This window comes from Eurosta solidaginis, chromosome 5, assembly GCF_040869045.1.
Source record: "Eurosta solidaginis isolate ZX-2024a chromosome 5, ASM4086904v1, whole genome shotgun sequence".
NCBI lineage: Eukaryota > Metazoa > Arthropoda > Insecta > Diptera > Tephritidae > Eurosta > Eurosta solidaginis.
In genome coordinates this window covers 270,089,765-270,106,241 of record NC_090323.1, presented here as the reverse complement: position 1 = coordinate 270,106,241, position 16,477 = coordinate 270,089,765, and the positions used below count along the sequence as shown (strand labels likewise).

General features: G+C 35.7%; 1 protein-coding gene across 1 annotated transcript; it reads right to left on the bottom strand.

Moving 5' to 3' along the window:
- Positions 1–14,174: 14,174 nt before the first annotated feature.
- LOC137251833 (succinate--CoA ligase [ADP/GDP-forming] subunit alpha, mitochondrial-like) lies at positions 14,175–15,243 on the bottom strand. The gene has a single exon (XM_067786722.1). It carries the CDS (start codon positions 15,191–15,193, stop codon positions 14,192–14,194), a length of 1,002 nt encoding a protein of 333 aa, XP_067642823.1. The 5' UTR covers positions 15,194–15,243; the 3' UTR covers positions 14,175–14,191.
- Between the last annotated feature and the right edge of the window lie 1,234 nt (positions 15,244–16,477).

The following is a 16,477-nucleotide window of genomic DNA, read 5'->3' as shown; positions in this document are numbered from 1 at the left end:
CTAGTACCTACGACCTACCTAAATATTTTCTATCTTTTAGTATTATTATTATTTAATGTATTGTAAGAGGCGTCACTCGATACTTTGGCAAATTACTCGATATTTTCACAAGGTAGTCGCTAGTTTTTTTTTTTTGTAAGATGTATTTATAAAAATGCCTTCTATAAATATTTTTTTGCGTATTTGTGTTTATTTTAATGATTGCATTAATTAAATTAATTAATTCTCTTCCCAAAAATCGCAATTATGCAAAGTCATTTCACCGCATAAATATATTGGATGCAGTTAAAGGAAACTAACCAAAACTTCCTTGAGAAAACATTCTGAATGAATTCGGTGCTTTGTTGTTGTCAAAGTATCGAGTAACGCCTCTTAACAAATAAAAACTCTTTGGCATAATTTGCAATAAAACCGTTTAAATAATTTTTTTTTTAATTATTTTATTTATGAATGTTTTCTGTAAAAAGTTTTAAAAAATATTCATTACTTTTTTATTTTTTCGATAAAGGTTGCAATGATTTTCCTATAATTTCACTGTCCAACAAATCAGGAGATATGAGTTTTTGGAAATTTCAATAGCTTGGTAAAAAATAAAACCTCCATTGTCTTAAAGAAGGAAGTCAATTGGTTTTTTGTCTTTCTTGAAAATTTATGATGTTCTGAGTTAATCGCTTTTTGGATCTAGGTGTGCAACCTACATACATATGTATATATAAATGTAGAAAATTTGTTCACGCATTAGACGAATTTGTCATGAAAATAATTGAAAACAAAAGTATGTTTATATGTTTAACTGGGCCAACAACAGCATAATGGCTAAATCAATTAACACAAAAAATCGGAAAATAACAAAATATTCAAGAACACTTTGTATTTAAAAAGTTTACTTATTTTATTTCGTTGTATGTATATGCGTTTGACTCGAAGAAAAATTTATAATCATACATAGAATCGGCTGAACCGATTCTCATCAAATTTTGTGAGCATATTGGGTAGGTCTGAGAATCGGCCAACGTCTACCTTTTTTTCGCTACAAGCATAGGGTCTTGAGATCAAAACGTGGGCCCGGGTACCCCTAGAATGTGCTTATACAATATGGATATCAAATGAAAACTGTTGATGTGTGCTATAGTACAGGACAATTTCCATACAAGTGGGAGGCTACGGTCTCGAGATATAGCATAAAACGTGGACCCGGGTACCCCTAGAATGTGTTTATACAATATGGATATCAAATGAAAACTGTTGATGAGGGCTATAGTACAGGACAATTTTCATACAACTGGGAGGCTACGGTCTCGAGATATAGCATAAAACGTGGACCCGGATACACCTAGAATATGTTTTTACATTATGGGTATCAAATTGAGGCTGTTGATGTGCGCTATAATACACCGCTGAGTGACTAGGGTCTCTAGATATAGGCAAAAACATGGACCCGGATACCCCTAAAATGTGGGTGTATTATGGATATCAAATGAAAGCTGTTGCTGAGAGCTCTAAAGTTCATTGTGATATTCGATTTAGTCGCATCAACCTGGCAAAACTGATAAATATGCATGCGAAGCCGAAATAAAGGCAATAATTAATAATACCCACATACCTATTTACATACGTCCTATTCGATTTGCCTGAAATTTCGTATATAAATTTGCCTATATTAATATTTACGATGCTTTTTTCCCGGAAGTATACCAGAGACGGACTGGGACTGGGATTAGGACTAGGACTGGGACTGGGACTGAGACTGCGACTCGGAGTGGGAATGGAACAAAATACATACCACCCTCTGGGACTGGCAACAAGAGATGAAGAAGAAGGAGAAAAACTTGACAGAAGAGAAAAGCGAGAAGGAGACTGAGAAAGAGATATAATGAGACGAAGATGGAGATGAAGTGAAAAAGACGGAGAGAGGAGTGAATAAAAAGATTAGGAAAAAGTGTAGAGGGGTAGGGCAGAGTTAGACGGAAAAAGCTTATTAAAATGTATGCAGATAGGCCAAATTTAGGGCAGAACAACGTCTGCCTGGTCTGCTAGTATAGTATATTTGTGTTTCCACTAAAGTCAATGCAAGGCACGATTATTAAGATTCCCGAAATGTTTCCGTGAATTGTCGCCAGCTTTTGGTTACCTCAAGGGGACTACGTAGGATCTTGGAATTAGAAAAAAAAAATGATTCAACATTTTTTGGAACAAATTTATTTATGTGTACCACTACCATGACCAGAGAATTTTCCTGTAGGGTTTGTTGTTGCTTGGAAAAACAATTACGGGATATAAAACTCGCATGTACTTTGTATTATTTTAGAATAGTGTTTTCTTTTGACATAAGCAGTATGACATTTTTGTTGTTGTTCCTGTACGTCACTTTGCAATTATTTCTTGGATATGTAACAATCGCTCATTCAATAATTCATTCAAACACCAAAAAGTAGAGATAGGAAACTAAAAAAAAGTTTTAACGTAGAATATGCATAAAGCATATTTATAGATTTCACTGTTAGTATGTGAAATGCCTAGGCAGCAATAATTCATTTTGTTGTTGTTATTCTTCAAATTGATGATTCAATGCTTGCTTCGTTCATTCATTTTCATACTCATCACATTGCCTATTTCAAGGACGGTGTTTGTTAATGACTTTTTATATTTGTTTGTCATAATTTTATATGTATGTATGTATATCGAATAAATTTAGGTCAACAAAAATGTATATAACCCAATCACAAAAATATTTTATTACACTGTTCTCCTCACGCATTTCTGTGGTTTGTATACGAGTTGAAAAATAATTGAGAAAGATATTTCTATTTTGTTCTGAGGCCTTTCAATTAGAGATTGATTAGTTTGGAGAGAATAAGAAATCATATGTATTTAGGAAAATGTGTATCAACTGATATATGTACATAAATAAATCACAACAACAATTGCAATTGTTTTGCTTGTACGAAAATGAAAGTTTTATTTGTTTACTAGTAATAAATAAACATTTAAAAATGCACCATAAACTAGAAATCGTTGAGTTCATACTACAATTCGCGACGGGTTCAGACTCAACTTCTTTAAGAAGTCGTTCCTTCTACATAACTGATGCTTCTGCACTAAGGTAAGGAATTAGAGTCGATGCTTCAAGGTGATATTTTTTCCACCTTAAAAACTTCTATCATCAGAATTCAATTTGGGTAGAGGTAGAGTCGAATTTACACGAAACAAATATTTTCGGGCTTTTAGAGAAGCTTTTCGTCGACTTCTTATCGGTGACAACCGATGCCGTGTAGTTTTTGTTTCATTATCGGCTTATTATCAATAGCGAGTAATTATCGTCGATGTAGCGGTTTGTTATCGCCCATTCATCTGTTTCTCGTGGGTTCTCTTCGTCTTGTTTTTGACGATTTATATATTTGTAATCGATTATATATTGAAGTTTTATCATTGTTGAAGTTTATTCATAACCACTCGATGAGAAGTCGACAACAAATCCATAACAGCCGATAAAAAATTGCTACCACTTCGATAATAAATCTAGATTTTTTCGATATCAAATCGATAGCTTGTAGATAACGAACCGATCTGATAGTAAATGAATAAGTTTTCGACAACAAATTGATATTACGCCGGTAACAAAGTGCTAACGTTTTAATAACATCGACTTTTCTATAAATAAACCATCACTTCTCCTTAACATCTCGATAACTGTTCGTTAAGAAATCTATAACTCTTTTAATACCAAATCGTTAACTTCGAGAGAACAAATTGATCACTTTTTGATAACATATCGACCAAAACTCGATAACGAACCGATAACCCATGTACAACAAATCGTTATAACTTCGATAACAAATTGGTTCAACGCCGACCGGTTTCCGTTTCGATTCCTTATTGTATTTTTATTTATTTTATTTCATAAACAAAGACGTAAGCGTACGCTTATACTCACCTTACGATTTCATTTTGGATTCCCCATACCGTTACCGAAAATGTTTACACATCAAAAGCTCTTTAGAACCATTTCCCCCACCCAAGAATACGACGTAATTTTTCTGGCTGAACTGGAAATAATTCATGCGCTTGAATTTATGGTGGAAAGCTGCGAAAAATTTCCTGCAACAAATAAATGCAGGACCATTCCGCCGCACTTCTCCAATCAACAGGAGCGAATACATACATACTTACATACATTAGTTTGTTTGTTTTTGTTGTTTATTTTGCATAGCGATTACAATTTTATGTGCTGTTGTGTTTCCATATGCACATGCTATTTTAGATATTTACACAATACACACATTCAAACATATGTATGTATATACATACATATGTACGAATACGCACATGTTGAGATGCATGTCACTTTGTTGCATTTGTGGCATTACATTGTTGTTGCATGAGATATTAATTAGGAACGCGGAAACGAATATTGTATTTGTGGAATTTGTACCCTCGTCACTTTTAGTGCCCTCTTTTTATTGTTGCTATTCTTTGTATTGTATTTATTTTACCCACATCCACACAAATATGCAAACTGAATACCAACGACTTAAGAAATTTACTTTGTTTGCTTTCTCTTATTTTCTCTTCTGTGCGCCGCTAATTTAATTTGGCCAGCGACGAATTTGACGGATGATAAATTTAGCTTTTGAAAAAGCCAATAAACAAAAAAAGGTAAACATGTTTACATTTGGGATGGTAGTGGGCGCAGGACGCACGGGGTTGTCGCTTAAGTGATACAGTCGTGCAGGGCCTCGTGATCGATGACCTGGCTTTGATGTTTTCTTACCATTGATGATTGAAATTTTTATTCGATGCTTTTTTGTTTTGTTTTGATGACTAAACATCTTTGTTAACGGTATAGGGGAGTCCAGAATGTAATCGTAAGGTACTTATGTATGTAAGTGTAGCGTATGGCAATGCAATGATATATGCAATACAAGGGAAATGAGAGTATGGGGTAATTGTACGAAGGAATTGAAAGATGGGAAGCCAAACCCGAAACCGGGTGGCGTGTTATCCATTTCTATTGAAGCTTTTAATAACCCTTATCGACGAGTTATAGAATTGTTATCAGCGTGTTGTCCATGAGGTATAGACGAGTTATCGCAATGTTATAAATTTGCTATAGAGAGTCAACGTTATCGATGAATCAACGTTTCGTTATAGAAAAGTTATGGATATTTAATCGAAATTTAATCGATTCCTTATGGAAAATGTATCGAATGTTTTAGATAGCTGTCGGCCTATATTGAAAAAATATCGAAAAAAAAAATTAATTTTTTATGGAAAAGCTATCAATTCTTTTCAATGTTTTACCGATTTATAAGTTAAATATTATCGTTTCATAATCTGTTTGTTATCGAAGCGTCCTTGGCTTGCGTTTGAATGATTAAACGTCGCACTTATGGAGCACTTAATATTACAGCCTTTTTATGTTTTTCATAATATTTGTTATGTTGATTCTGAACGGGCGAAAATACTGAAAAACAATGTGCCATATACATACATACATACATACATTGATATGTTGGGCGCATTATCCTTAATAAGAACCACATTAGACTCAAATGTTATCAGAAATGTGAACATGAAGCTACCTTAAAACTTCCATAAAAATTGGTTGTGGACTTTGAACAGCTATTACGGACACACACATACATACAGATCAATGTGGCTGAAATGTCCATAAACAATGAACTTATGTAGGTCTCTTAGCCCCCAAACAATGCGATAGTGTATGAGGAATCTGCTTGAAAGAAAAACTAATCGAAGGTACAGCGCCATCTAAATATACCAAGTCTAAGCAGCTATTAGACTCGGAGGTTCGGACTCTAAGCTTGCGAACCAGAGAAACTCTAGCACTTTCCAGTTTCGAATACATCGCAAGTAAAATAGGTTACGCTCGGGATGAATAGTTAGCCACTCATAAATCCGGGAGGCAGTAGTGGGGAAGGGACGCAGAGTTAATTATCTATTCGAACAGCTAAGCAGCGATTCCAGCGCTGACCTCAAATGCCGTGCGGTCAAGAATGGCCGGTAAACGTCTGTAATAACTTATTTCAGAATCAAAATCATCTAGGTGCCAGAACACAATGACATCCTTCGTTATCTACTCTAAGTAGTTCTCTTATACTGGGAAGACACGGACGAACATGACGTCAATATCATTATGAATTGACGCTTAAGCAAATTAGATGTTTTTTTTTGCCGTTGCGTAAGAGGTCAAGACCTTGTTCCAGCAGCTTTCTGTTTCGAGATAACTAATGCCAAATTGGGAGCAGCAAGTGAGTTCAATATATTCCACCTGTTCAGCCCGACTAGGTGGAGGAAACCCCCTTCCCTCTGTTTCCAAATATGGGGCGGATCGTTCACATGGGGTCTACTTCTGGATAAGTGAGACTTGCCTCAGCTAACAAGCGCAAGGCTGAGGTCACCTCTTAACTGTTCATACAACTCACTTACTGGAACTTTTAGGTCCACAAAGCTCATCTCCCTCATTGTTGGATAGTAGGCAGGCCACAATAAAAAACTACCTTAATATTATGAACAAAGCAGTTGTGTTAGTAGTATGAAAGGTAGTGAGTTAATAACGTTCAGTCAGTTCATACTGAGCGGAATGGTTGCCATTGAGTCGATGGATTATTTATCCACGTTCGTTGGATGGTGTGAAAGTCATCGTTAGGTAATGTGGTGTCTTGAAGAATCATAGCAGTATTGAAAAATTGTTCACGCATGAACTCCAGCGCTGTTCGAAATACAGAAACTCAAAGATACCCAAAAAAAAAAACACTATCTTATGAAAATACGCACTTCTTTGGTTCTGCATCTTCAAGACTGCTGCGGAACTGATGAAGTGTGGCGCAGCTGGGACTAACGAAAAAGATGTTTACTTTGCTATAAAATGACTGCATGAATGTAGTAGAATGTAGTTTGTATAAAAATTACAAGCAGCTGGAATTCAATTTCGAATGTCAAATTGCCACGAGTTTGAGCCACAAAAAGGATCAAATGCACCTGGATTTTGAAAATATTCCTTTACCATTGTAAAAATAATGCTACTGCAACGCCTCGGCTACAATAATAACAAGTAAGGAAGGCTAAGTTCGGGTGTAACCCAACATTACATACTCAGCTGAGAGCTTTGAAGACAAAATAAGGGGAAATCGGCGGCCACCGTGGTGTGATGGTAGCGTGATCCGCCTATCACTCCGTATGCCCTGGGTTCAACTCCCGGGCAAAGCAACATCAAAATTTTAGAAATAAGATTTTTCAATTAGAAGAAAATTTTTCTAAGCGGGGTCGCCCCTCGGCAGTGTCTGGCAAGCGCTCCGGGTGTATTTCTGCCATGAAAAGCTCTCAGTGAAAACTCATCTGCCTTGCAGATGCCGTTCGGAGTCGGCATAAAACATGTAGGTCCCGTCCGGCCAATTTGTAGGGAAAATCAAGAGGAGCACGACGCAAATTGGAAGAGAAGCTCGGCCTTAGATCTCTTCGGAGGTTATCGCGCCTTACATTTATTTTTTTTTTTTATTTATTTAATGGGGGTTTTAAAAGGGAGTATCCCTTAGTTGTATATGTGAAGGCGTTTTCGAGATATCGACCAAAATGTGGACCAGGGTGACCCAGAACATCTTCTGTCGGGTACCGCTAATTTATTTATATATCGCGCCTTACATTTATTTTTTTTTTTATGTCATACCACGACCAGTATTCCTGCCAAGATTCCAAGGGCTTTTGATTTTTCATTTTCTTCTGCTTAATGTGGTAGGTGTCACACCCATTTTACAAAGTTTTTTCTAAAGTTATATTTTTTTCATTTTTCGTAATTTTCGATATCGGAAAAGTGGGCGTGGTCATAGTCGGATTTTGGCCATATTTTATACCAAGATGAAGTGACTTCAGATAAGTACGTAAACTAAGTTTAGTTAAGATATATCGTTTTTTTGCCCAAGTTATCGTGTTAACGGCCGAGCGGAAGGACAGACGGACGACTGTGTACAAAAACTGGGCGTGGCTTCAACCGATTTCGCCCGTTTTCACAGAAAACAGTTACTGTTATAGAATCTATGTCCCTACCAAATTTCACAAGGATTGGTAAATTTTTGTTCGATTTATGGCATTAAAAGTATTCTAGACGAATTAAATGAAAAAGGGCGGAGTTACGCCCATTTTGAAATTTTCTTTTATCTTTGTATTTTGTTGCATCATATCATTACTGGAGTGGAATGTTGACATAATTTACTTTTATACTGTAAAGATATTAATTTTTTTGTTAAAATTTGACTTAAAAAAATTTTTTTAATAAAAGTGGTCGTGTTCGTCATCCGATTTCGCTAATTTTTATTTAGCACATATATAGTAATAGGAATAATATGCCTACCAAATTTCATCATGATATCTTCAACGACTGCCAAATTACAGCTTGCAAAACTTTTAAATTACCTTCTTTTAAAAGTGGGCGGTGCTACGCCCATTGTACAAAATTTTTCTAATTTTCCATTTTGCGTTATAAGGTCAACGCACCTAACAAGTTTCATCGCTTTATCCGTCTTTGGTAATGAATTATCGCACTTCTTCGGTTTTTCGAAATTTTCGATATCGAAAAAGTGGGTGTGGTTGTAGTCCGATTTCATTCATTTTAAATAGCGATCTGAGATGAGCGCCCGGGAACCTACATACCAAATTTCATCAAGATACTTAAAAATTTACTCAAGTTATCGTGTTTACAGACGGACGGACGGACGGACATGGCTAAATGAATTTCTTTTTTCACCCAGACCATTTTGATATATAGAAGTCTATATCTATCTCGATTAGTTTAGGCCGTTACGGATTACCGTTATGCGAACAAAGTTAATATACTCTGTGAGCTCTGCTCAGCTGAGTATAAAAACGAGCATCTGCTGCACCTTTTGTGAGTCTCTACAGGTAAGGTATGTATGTATGCATGCATGTATATATGTGTGTGTAATTACTTGTTGCACGCGTGCTGCTAATGAAGCCACCTGCTCAATAATTTTTTTTATTCTTAACCGCTTAAGACCTTTCTTATTTTTACATTTTGCTCCACACCTTGACCTGCCAAAACGTTACTACCTACGTAGTTACATCTGTACCTATGTATATCCAAACGTCAAAATTTATGATTGTATGTGTATGCATTTATATGTATTTGCAGTATGGATTTGTAAGCAAACCCGTAACTGTGCAGTTCCCTGATTCTCGTTCTAAAACCAAGAAAAAGAAAATAATTGTAAATTTTGTGCGAATGCAACTGGCTGTAAATAAACATCTGTTTCAGCTAAATATTAATTACACTTTGCATCGACAATGTGAGTAATGGAAAATACATAGGCACATGGAATCGTATGTTGTTATGCATTGTATGTATGTATGTATGTATGTATATCCTTAAAAAAGTACATTTGCCTTTGCTTTAAAGACGATTGCAGTATCACCTGTTGAGGTTTTGTAGTATTAAGAACGAGTGAATTCATGTAATAATAATTAAAGAAACCTTCCTGCAGCTGGGACAGTTCTTCATCCATCAGCTGGCATTTTTGAGTTCGAGTACAAAAAAAATGTTATCAATTTCTTATAATATTATCCTTTTTGGTGTTACTTAAAGCGACTTTATTAAGATTAAGCGCTTATTGCGAGCCGCTGCATTGAAATAATCATAGATAAAGCCTGTCACCACTGCCTATGAGATTTGACTGCGTGCACATAATAATCCCGACTTTCAGAGTCCCGACATTACATAATCCCAATAGTTTTCAGAAGTCCCGACCAGCCACAATCCACCCATAACGAATCCCGAAAAGACACAATTATGGAAAATTTACTAAAATTTCGCTATTACACATAACGTCTACACGGAAAGGTGGTCTGCGCAGAAATACTGCGGATCACGGTATTGGATCGGCTAAGGGTTATTTTTGTGAGACGCAGTCGAAGGCCACCTACGCAATAGATGTTTGATCGGTCCTTTCGGGATAATCAACTGTCGCAATTTGGTCGTGTTAGGACTATGAATTTTCGGGATTTGCTTGTGTTGGGATTATGTGTTTCAGGATTTCGAATTTCGGGATTTTGTAAGACGGAATTATGTTATACAGCCGAATATTATTTTATTACATCGTAGTCCCAGACACGATCCAGCAGATATCTCCAAACTCCCCCGAGGTGATATTGAGAGCAAATACAAAGTTTTTTGAATATTCTGTGAAAAATTGATATAAGGCGACAGCAGGATGGACAAGGCGACGACTGTTTTGATATAAACACTCTCGGCTAAAGCCACGTCAAGACGTAATACAACTTCATCCCAGCTGTATTATTTTTTGCATATTTTTTTACTTTCGTCCAAAAATACTGTCGATCGGCTAAGGGATATTTTTGTGAGGCGTATGTTTGTAGGTAACGAAGGCTTTGCAATAGTTGTTGGCTCTGTTCTTTGCGATCAGGTGTTGCATTGTGCCTGTGCCCACCTGCAGAACGGCGTTAGTTTTTTTAGCTCGGAGTTATTTGAGAATTTGTCAAAAATTTACCCTCATGTTTCAAGTAAAGAACAAGTTTACACATGCCTTAGGTCCTCATTCAATATTACGAAACTTTATCGAATATTTGGGTAAAATTGATACTATGCGCCATACCTTGCAAGTCTCTTCAAAGCCTTTTCTGCTCTGAATTGGTTCTGGTATGATCTCGAAATAATAGCAAATCCTGAAACGGTCCCAAAATGTTCTCAAAGTGAAATCGAAAATGTCTGGAAGTTAGTATCGAAAAATTGTTTCAAATAATACCGAAAATAATCTAGTAATTATTCCTAAATGGTTCCGTTAATAATCCATATGTGATGCGGAAATATAAAATAGACCCGCATTGATCCTGAATTAGTTCGAATATAGTCAAATAATAATCTCAAAAATATAGCAAATGAAATTTTTTTTATTTCAAAAGAAACTTTTTTTAAAATCAAATTAAACTTTTTTTGAAATGAAAAGAAACAAGTAATGACGGGACAGTCTTCGGCTGTGCCGAAGACTTCATAGCTTTCATGAATGGGGCTGAACAATAATCTCATCTCGTTCGTAATCTTCAAATAATCGGCTGTATAAGATAAGAAATGTATAGTGAACAGATGTACATACCTAAACGATTTTTAAAATAAATATAAAATAAAAAATAGGTAGGTAATTTGTGTGAGGATGCAAAGTTTCACTTTTTTGTGGTCTGCATATAAAACCTATGACTACGAATCACGTATCTCAACAAGATATGACGTAAAGTATTTGATGAAATTTTATGAAACTTTAAGCTTCTAGACGTAAAAAAGGGGCAAAAATGACAGTTTATATGGGGTATATACTATATATACCACCGATCTCTATGATTTTTTCACACAACAATATATGCTATATACGTACGCAACTGGTGAAATTTGAAGCTTATAGCTGTTAAAATGGGCAGTAATTACGAAAAGTTTCTTATCTGAACAATCGGTTGTGGGAGATATATACTATATATACGACCGATCTCATCAATTTTTTGAGGCAACAATATGTGCAATATACGAAATTATATGGTGAAGTTTGAAGCTTCAATCTGATAAATGGAGGAAGATATAAAAAAAATCCTCTTTTTCTAAAAAATCGGTTGTATGGAGGATATATGCTATAGTGGTCCGATCCGGCCGGTTCCGACAAATGTCTAATCGGACACCTAAATACACCCGCTCACCAAATTTTATCAAGATATCTCAAAAATTGAGGGACTAGTTTGCATACAAACAGACAGACGGACAGACGGACATGGCTAAATCAACTCAGCTCTTCATCGTGATTATTTCGGTATACTTAATGGTGGGTCTATCTAGTTTCCTTTAAGGACTTACAATTTTGGGATTCGTGACGAAATTAATATACCATTTCATTTTCATGAAAGATATAAAAAGGTTTATTTGATTTTAAATATGTAAGTCAGTTGACTTTATGTCGTATCCCAAAGGCCGCCGTGTTGGCCAGCAGAAATCTATTTCAGCAATGAAATGACAACGAAGTTATAGCGAATTTATTCTTACGACTCAAAAATCCCATATCAAAGTAGAGCGGCCCCTGTTTTTAAGCAACAACTTCGTTAAAAAATCGAAATATTTCATGAACAGCATAACTGTACATTTGAGTGCATAATACATTGTTGTTGTAACACAATACATTTCACCATTAACACTTAAACACCAACAACAGAAGTGCTAATAACAGCTGAGGAAAGTAATATTGTTGTTTTGTTGCGTTCGATTGTTATTTGTGTAATTCACACTTGGTTATTAATAAAGTTGTTTTTATTGTAGTAAACAACCAAGAATTTTAGCGATAAATATTGCAAGCTGATATTTTGTGCATTATGGCCTTTGTACGCGTGTCGACCAAAAATGATCAGAATTATGTTACATCAGCGAACACGGAAATAGTGGTAGTAATTTTTATCAAATATCGACAATAAATTTTTTTTCTATTTTCGATAATTTAAAAACAAACTTCTATGAATTGTGTGACTAAAATAATGCAAACAAATCTCACAAGCGTTTTCGCAAAAATTCGAGAAATTATTTATTTTAGCTCAACTGCTAAAATCACTCAAAAATATCGTGAGTGGTTTCAAAAGACGCGCTTTGGACCAGAGCCGGCCACACAAATACTAAAACAATTGCATAAGTGTGTGTAAAAATTGAGTGAGAACTCCCCACAGTGTGCTAAAAGAAAATGTGGACTGTGAAGTTCGAAATTAAAAAGGACTCTAGTTATTTGATTTCAAGCTAATCCTAATAATATTTATTTATATTCATATAACTAAGAACGCGGGGGTCGAGCTAGCCAGATAAAACTTTTTTATAAAAGAAGGCATGGTGTTTCTTCAATGCAAAATTTACTTAAAAAAATCACTTTCTCATTAAGAAAGAACTATAAAAAAAAGTAAATGTAAAGATAGAAATATATATTTTCAAAACATAAAGTTATTCAACAAAAAAAATTTATGAAAATTAATAAAACTAAGTAGAACGTATAAAAAGTTACTTATATTAAATTGTCAATATTTATTAATAATTAATTAATTATTATTAATTATTAATATTTAAATTGTCAATATTAATATGTATGTTCAAAGGAACTTAATAACACTAACTAAAACGTATTAAAAGTCACTTTAACATTGCAGCATATTGTTTTTATTATGTGCCCAAAAAGTAGCATGGACTTTTCCTTTTGCATTCACTGTTGATTTTAGTGAGTGACAAGCGAAAGCAAACGATCGTGATCGCACATCGTTAGTGTCTGTGTGAAAATACGAACTCAAATTGCGCAATGTGCAACTTTTGGCCGGCTCTGCTTTGGACCATGGACCACGAGTTCGGAAACTGGTATTTTTTTGTCCAAGAGATATTAGCAAACAATTTAAAATTTTCATGTGGGTGTTGTGATTTCGATGATTTTGTGGTCCCACCACCTCCACCCCACCCCCCCCAAAAAAAAATATTTCCGCGGTAATTTTTTCTGTTTGTTGGAAATACGTTTTGACAGAAATAAAAAAACCTCTTCCGATATTTTTCCATGATACCAGTTGTTAGCTAAAGTAAAGATTTACCAAATTTCGGATGTATTGTAACCTTATCTAAGGGTGCCGCAATGGCTCTTCTAGCTAAGGGCTTAATCCACATAGGGGCAGATTTATCGGATATCGAAGCAGCAACTAAGTTTAAGCCAAGTCTTAATATGCGAAGTCCATCAGTCAAACCGGACGAAATTAAATGCCGCTACATTCGTAATGTGTTTGAGCAGACCTGGACTTTTAGCTCTCTTTCGACATGCCGTCAGCCATCCCCCGAGTTTCTACATGAGTGCATAATCAAAACTGTGCTGGCTGTCTTCAGTTTGCTAATACGTGGATTCTTCAGATGCACTGCTACGATATCCAGCACGAAATTCCGCCAGACACATGTCTGTCGTGATGTCCCTGACATTGACAACCCAATCACCAGACCCTGCCATGTTTTCCACTTACTCAAGAAATGAACAATTTAAAACCAAATTTGAACGAATATTTAACGTAATTTTTTTTATTAACATATGTAAGCAGAAAAGCGTATTTATTTAAATGGTAACACATATGAACACCAATTACCGCAAAGAACGCCGTTTCACCTGCCTCACTCCACTAATTTCTGCCTTTTCATCTCTGCATGCAATAAATCTCCAAGTTTAGTTGGACTTTCCGACACTATGACATTTGCCTTCTCCAATGCTTTGACCTTGTCGATCGCTGCACCTTTACCACCCGAAATAATAGCGCCAGCATGACCCATGCGCCTACCGGGTGGTGCTGTTCGTCCAGCTATAAATGAAACAATTGGTTTGGCCTTTTCTCCGCTATTGTGCTGTTTTAAGTATTCAGCGGCGTCCTCCTCCGCACTGCCACCTATTTCGCCAATCAACACAATACCTTTCGTTTCAGGATCATTAAGAAAGATATCTAGACAATCAATATAATTGGTACCATTAAATGGATCACCGCCTATGCCCACAACCAAACTTTGTCCCAGACCAATTTTCGTCGTTTGATTGACGGCTTCGTAAGTCAATGTGCCGGAACGTGAGACCACACCCACACAGCCTCGTTTATGTATATTTCCGGGCATAATACCAATTTTACACAGCTCGGGCACTATCACTCCAGGACAATTGGGACCAACAATACGACTTTTTTCTTGTTGCATTAAAGCATCTTTGACCCGCACCATGTCATGTTGCGGTATACCCTCGGTGATTATTACGATGAGAGGAATCTCAGCTTTGAGCGCATCATCGATTGCTTTTGCAGCCCTAGACGCCGGCACATAGAGCACAGTCGCGTGTGGGTTCAGCTCCTTTTTAGCCTCCTCGATTGTGGCGAAGACGGGTTTATCCAAATGTTTGGTGCCACCTTTATTCGGCGATACACCACCAACTAACTTTGTGCCATATTTGAGCGTTTCCTGACAATGAAATGTTGCCTGTTTACCTGTAAAGCCTTGACATATCAATGTGGAATCGGCCGTGAGCTTAAGATTTACTCGAGTCTTGTTGTAGTCTGCCTGCTTGCGTAGTGCTGTCATTAAAGAATTGCGGCTGGTTAGTAGCGCCTTGCGAAATAACGAAGAGGCTGAGTACATTTTATGTAAAGTCGAAAAACTGATTAAATTTGGCTTATTTGTTTTGGAAATAGAAAATTAAGTTGAATAATAAAATAAGAACTGACGCGTAAATGTTAAAAAAAAAAAAAATTGAACACATTTTTTCGTAGATCAAGTGAACTGAAAGAAATGGTGCTAGTAAAATCAACAAATCGGTTCTGTTGTTCTTGACTTAACGGAGATTCGGTGAAATTGATCGAAGTACGGTTAATTCGACCGAGTTCTTTGTCAAACGAACAAATTAGTTTAGTCATTTCAACAGCAGAGAAATTGTTGCTCTTAAGTTAACAAAATTCTGTAAAATTGGCAGATTCCTAATCAATCTAACTTTTTTTTTTTGTTAACACAACTGATTTCACTGGTCATTTCAACTGCGATCAACAGTCAATCCATGAGCAAATTTCATAGAGAATTTTACGCTCACTGCGCTCTCTACTTTGTACTTATGCCGTTGGTGCCACTTGTTTAAAAAAAATACCAAAATAAGAAAAACACCAAATCGAAAAAACACAAAATGGGAAAACAACAAAAAACCAGCTTTTCAGTTATCAATACAAAACGAAAAACCCTTTTTTGAATTTACTGTGCAAAAGTTTTTTTGAACGAACAGGATTTTTCCAAAGTTAGTAACATTTTGTTCAAGTTTTTACGAATTTTCACTCACGCGAACGAATTTAATGAGATAAAAAAAAACATCCTTTTTTAATGTTGATGTTTCCGACAACATAAAAGTTTGAGTTGCTTTGGAACCGTTTCAACTTAAAGTGTTACGAAAATTAAACTTGCCGAATTACATTTAAAGTTACTCCAGTGGTGAATTACCTTCTAGCGATTTGATTCTTTACTTTTCTATAACTTACAAGTTATCTATTTAAAATGTTATGTCAAACATTTATACAAGTTTTGTTCGAAACAATCAAGTGTGTCAACTACATGCGAGAAAAGGTATTGAGAATGAGCTGAGCTGCAACCGAAAGAATTGAGAATCAGTTTTGTGACTACTATTTTCATTTCTATTTGCAAAGCGAAGTTCAAAACTATAAATTAAATAAATTATTTACCTATTTTGTTTAAAGCTGGCTTCAGGTCAAATTGAGTAAAACACAATATGTACACAATATGCTGTGTACACAGCTCCACGTCAGACAGAGCAGACGTGTAAATAAATGCAATTTACGCCCTGAAGACGGTTACCGGAAGAGTAGCCGAAATATATTGGTAGTAAAACTTAAACATATTGTGTTTTACTCAATTTGACCTGAA

Coding starts and splice junctions, on each gene's coding strand:
- LOC137251833 (XM_067786722.1), bottom strand. CDS start 15,193: ATGTACTCAGCCTCTTCGTTATTTCGCAAGGCGCTACTAACCAGCCGC.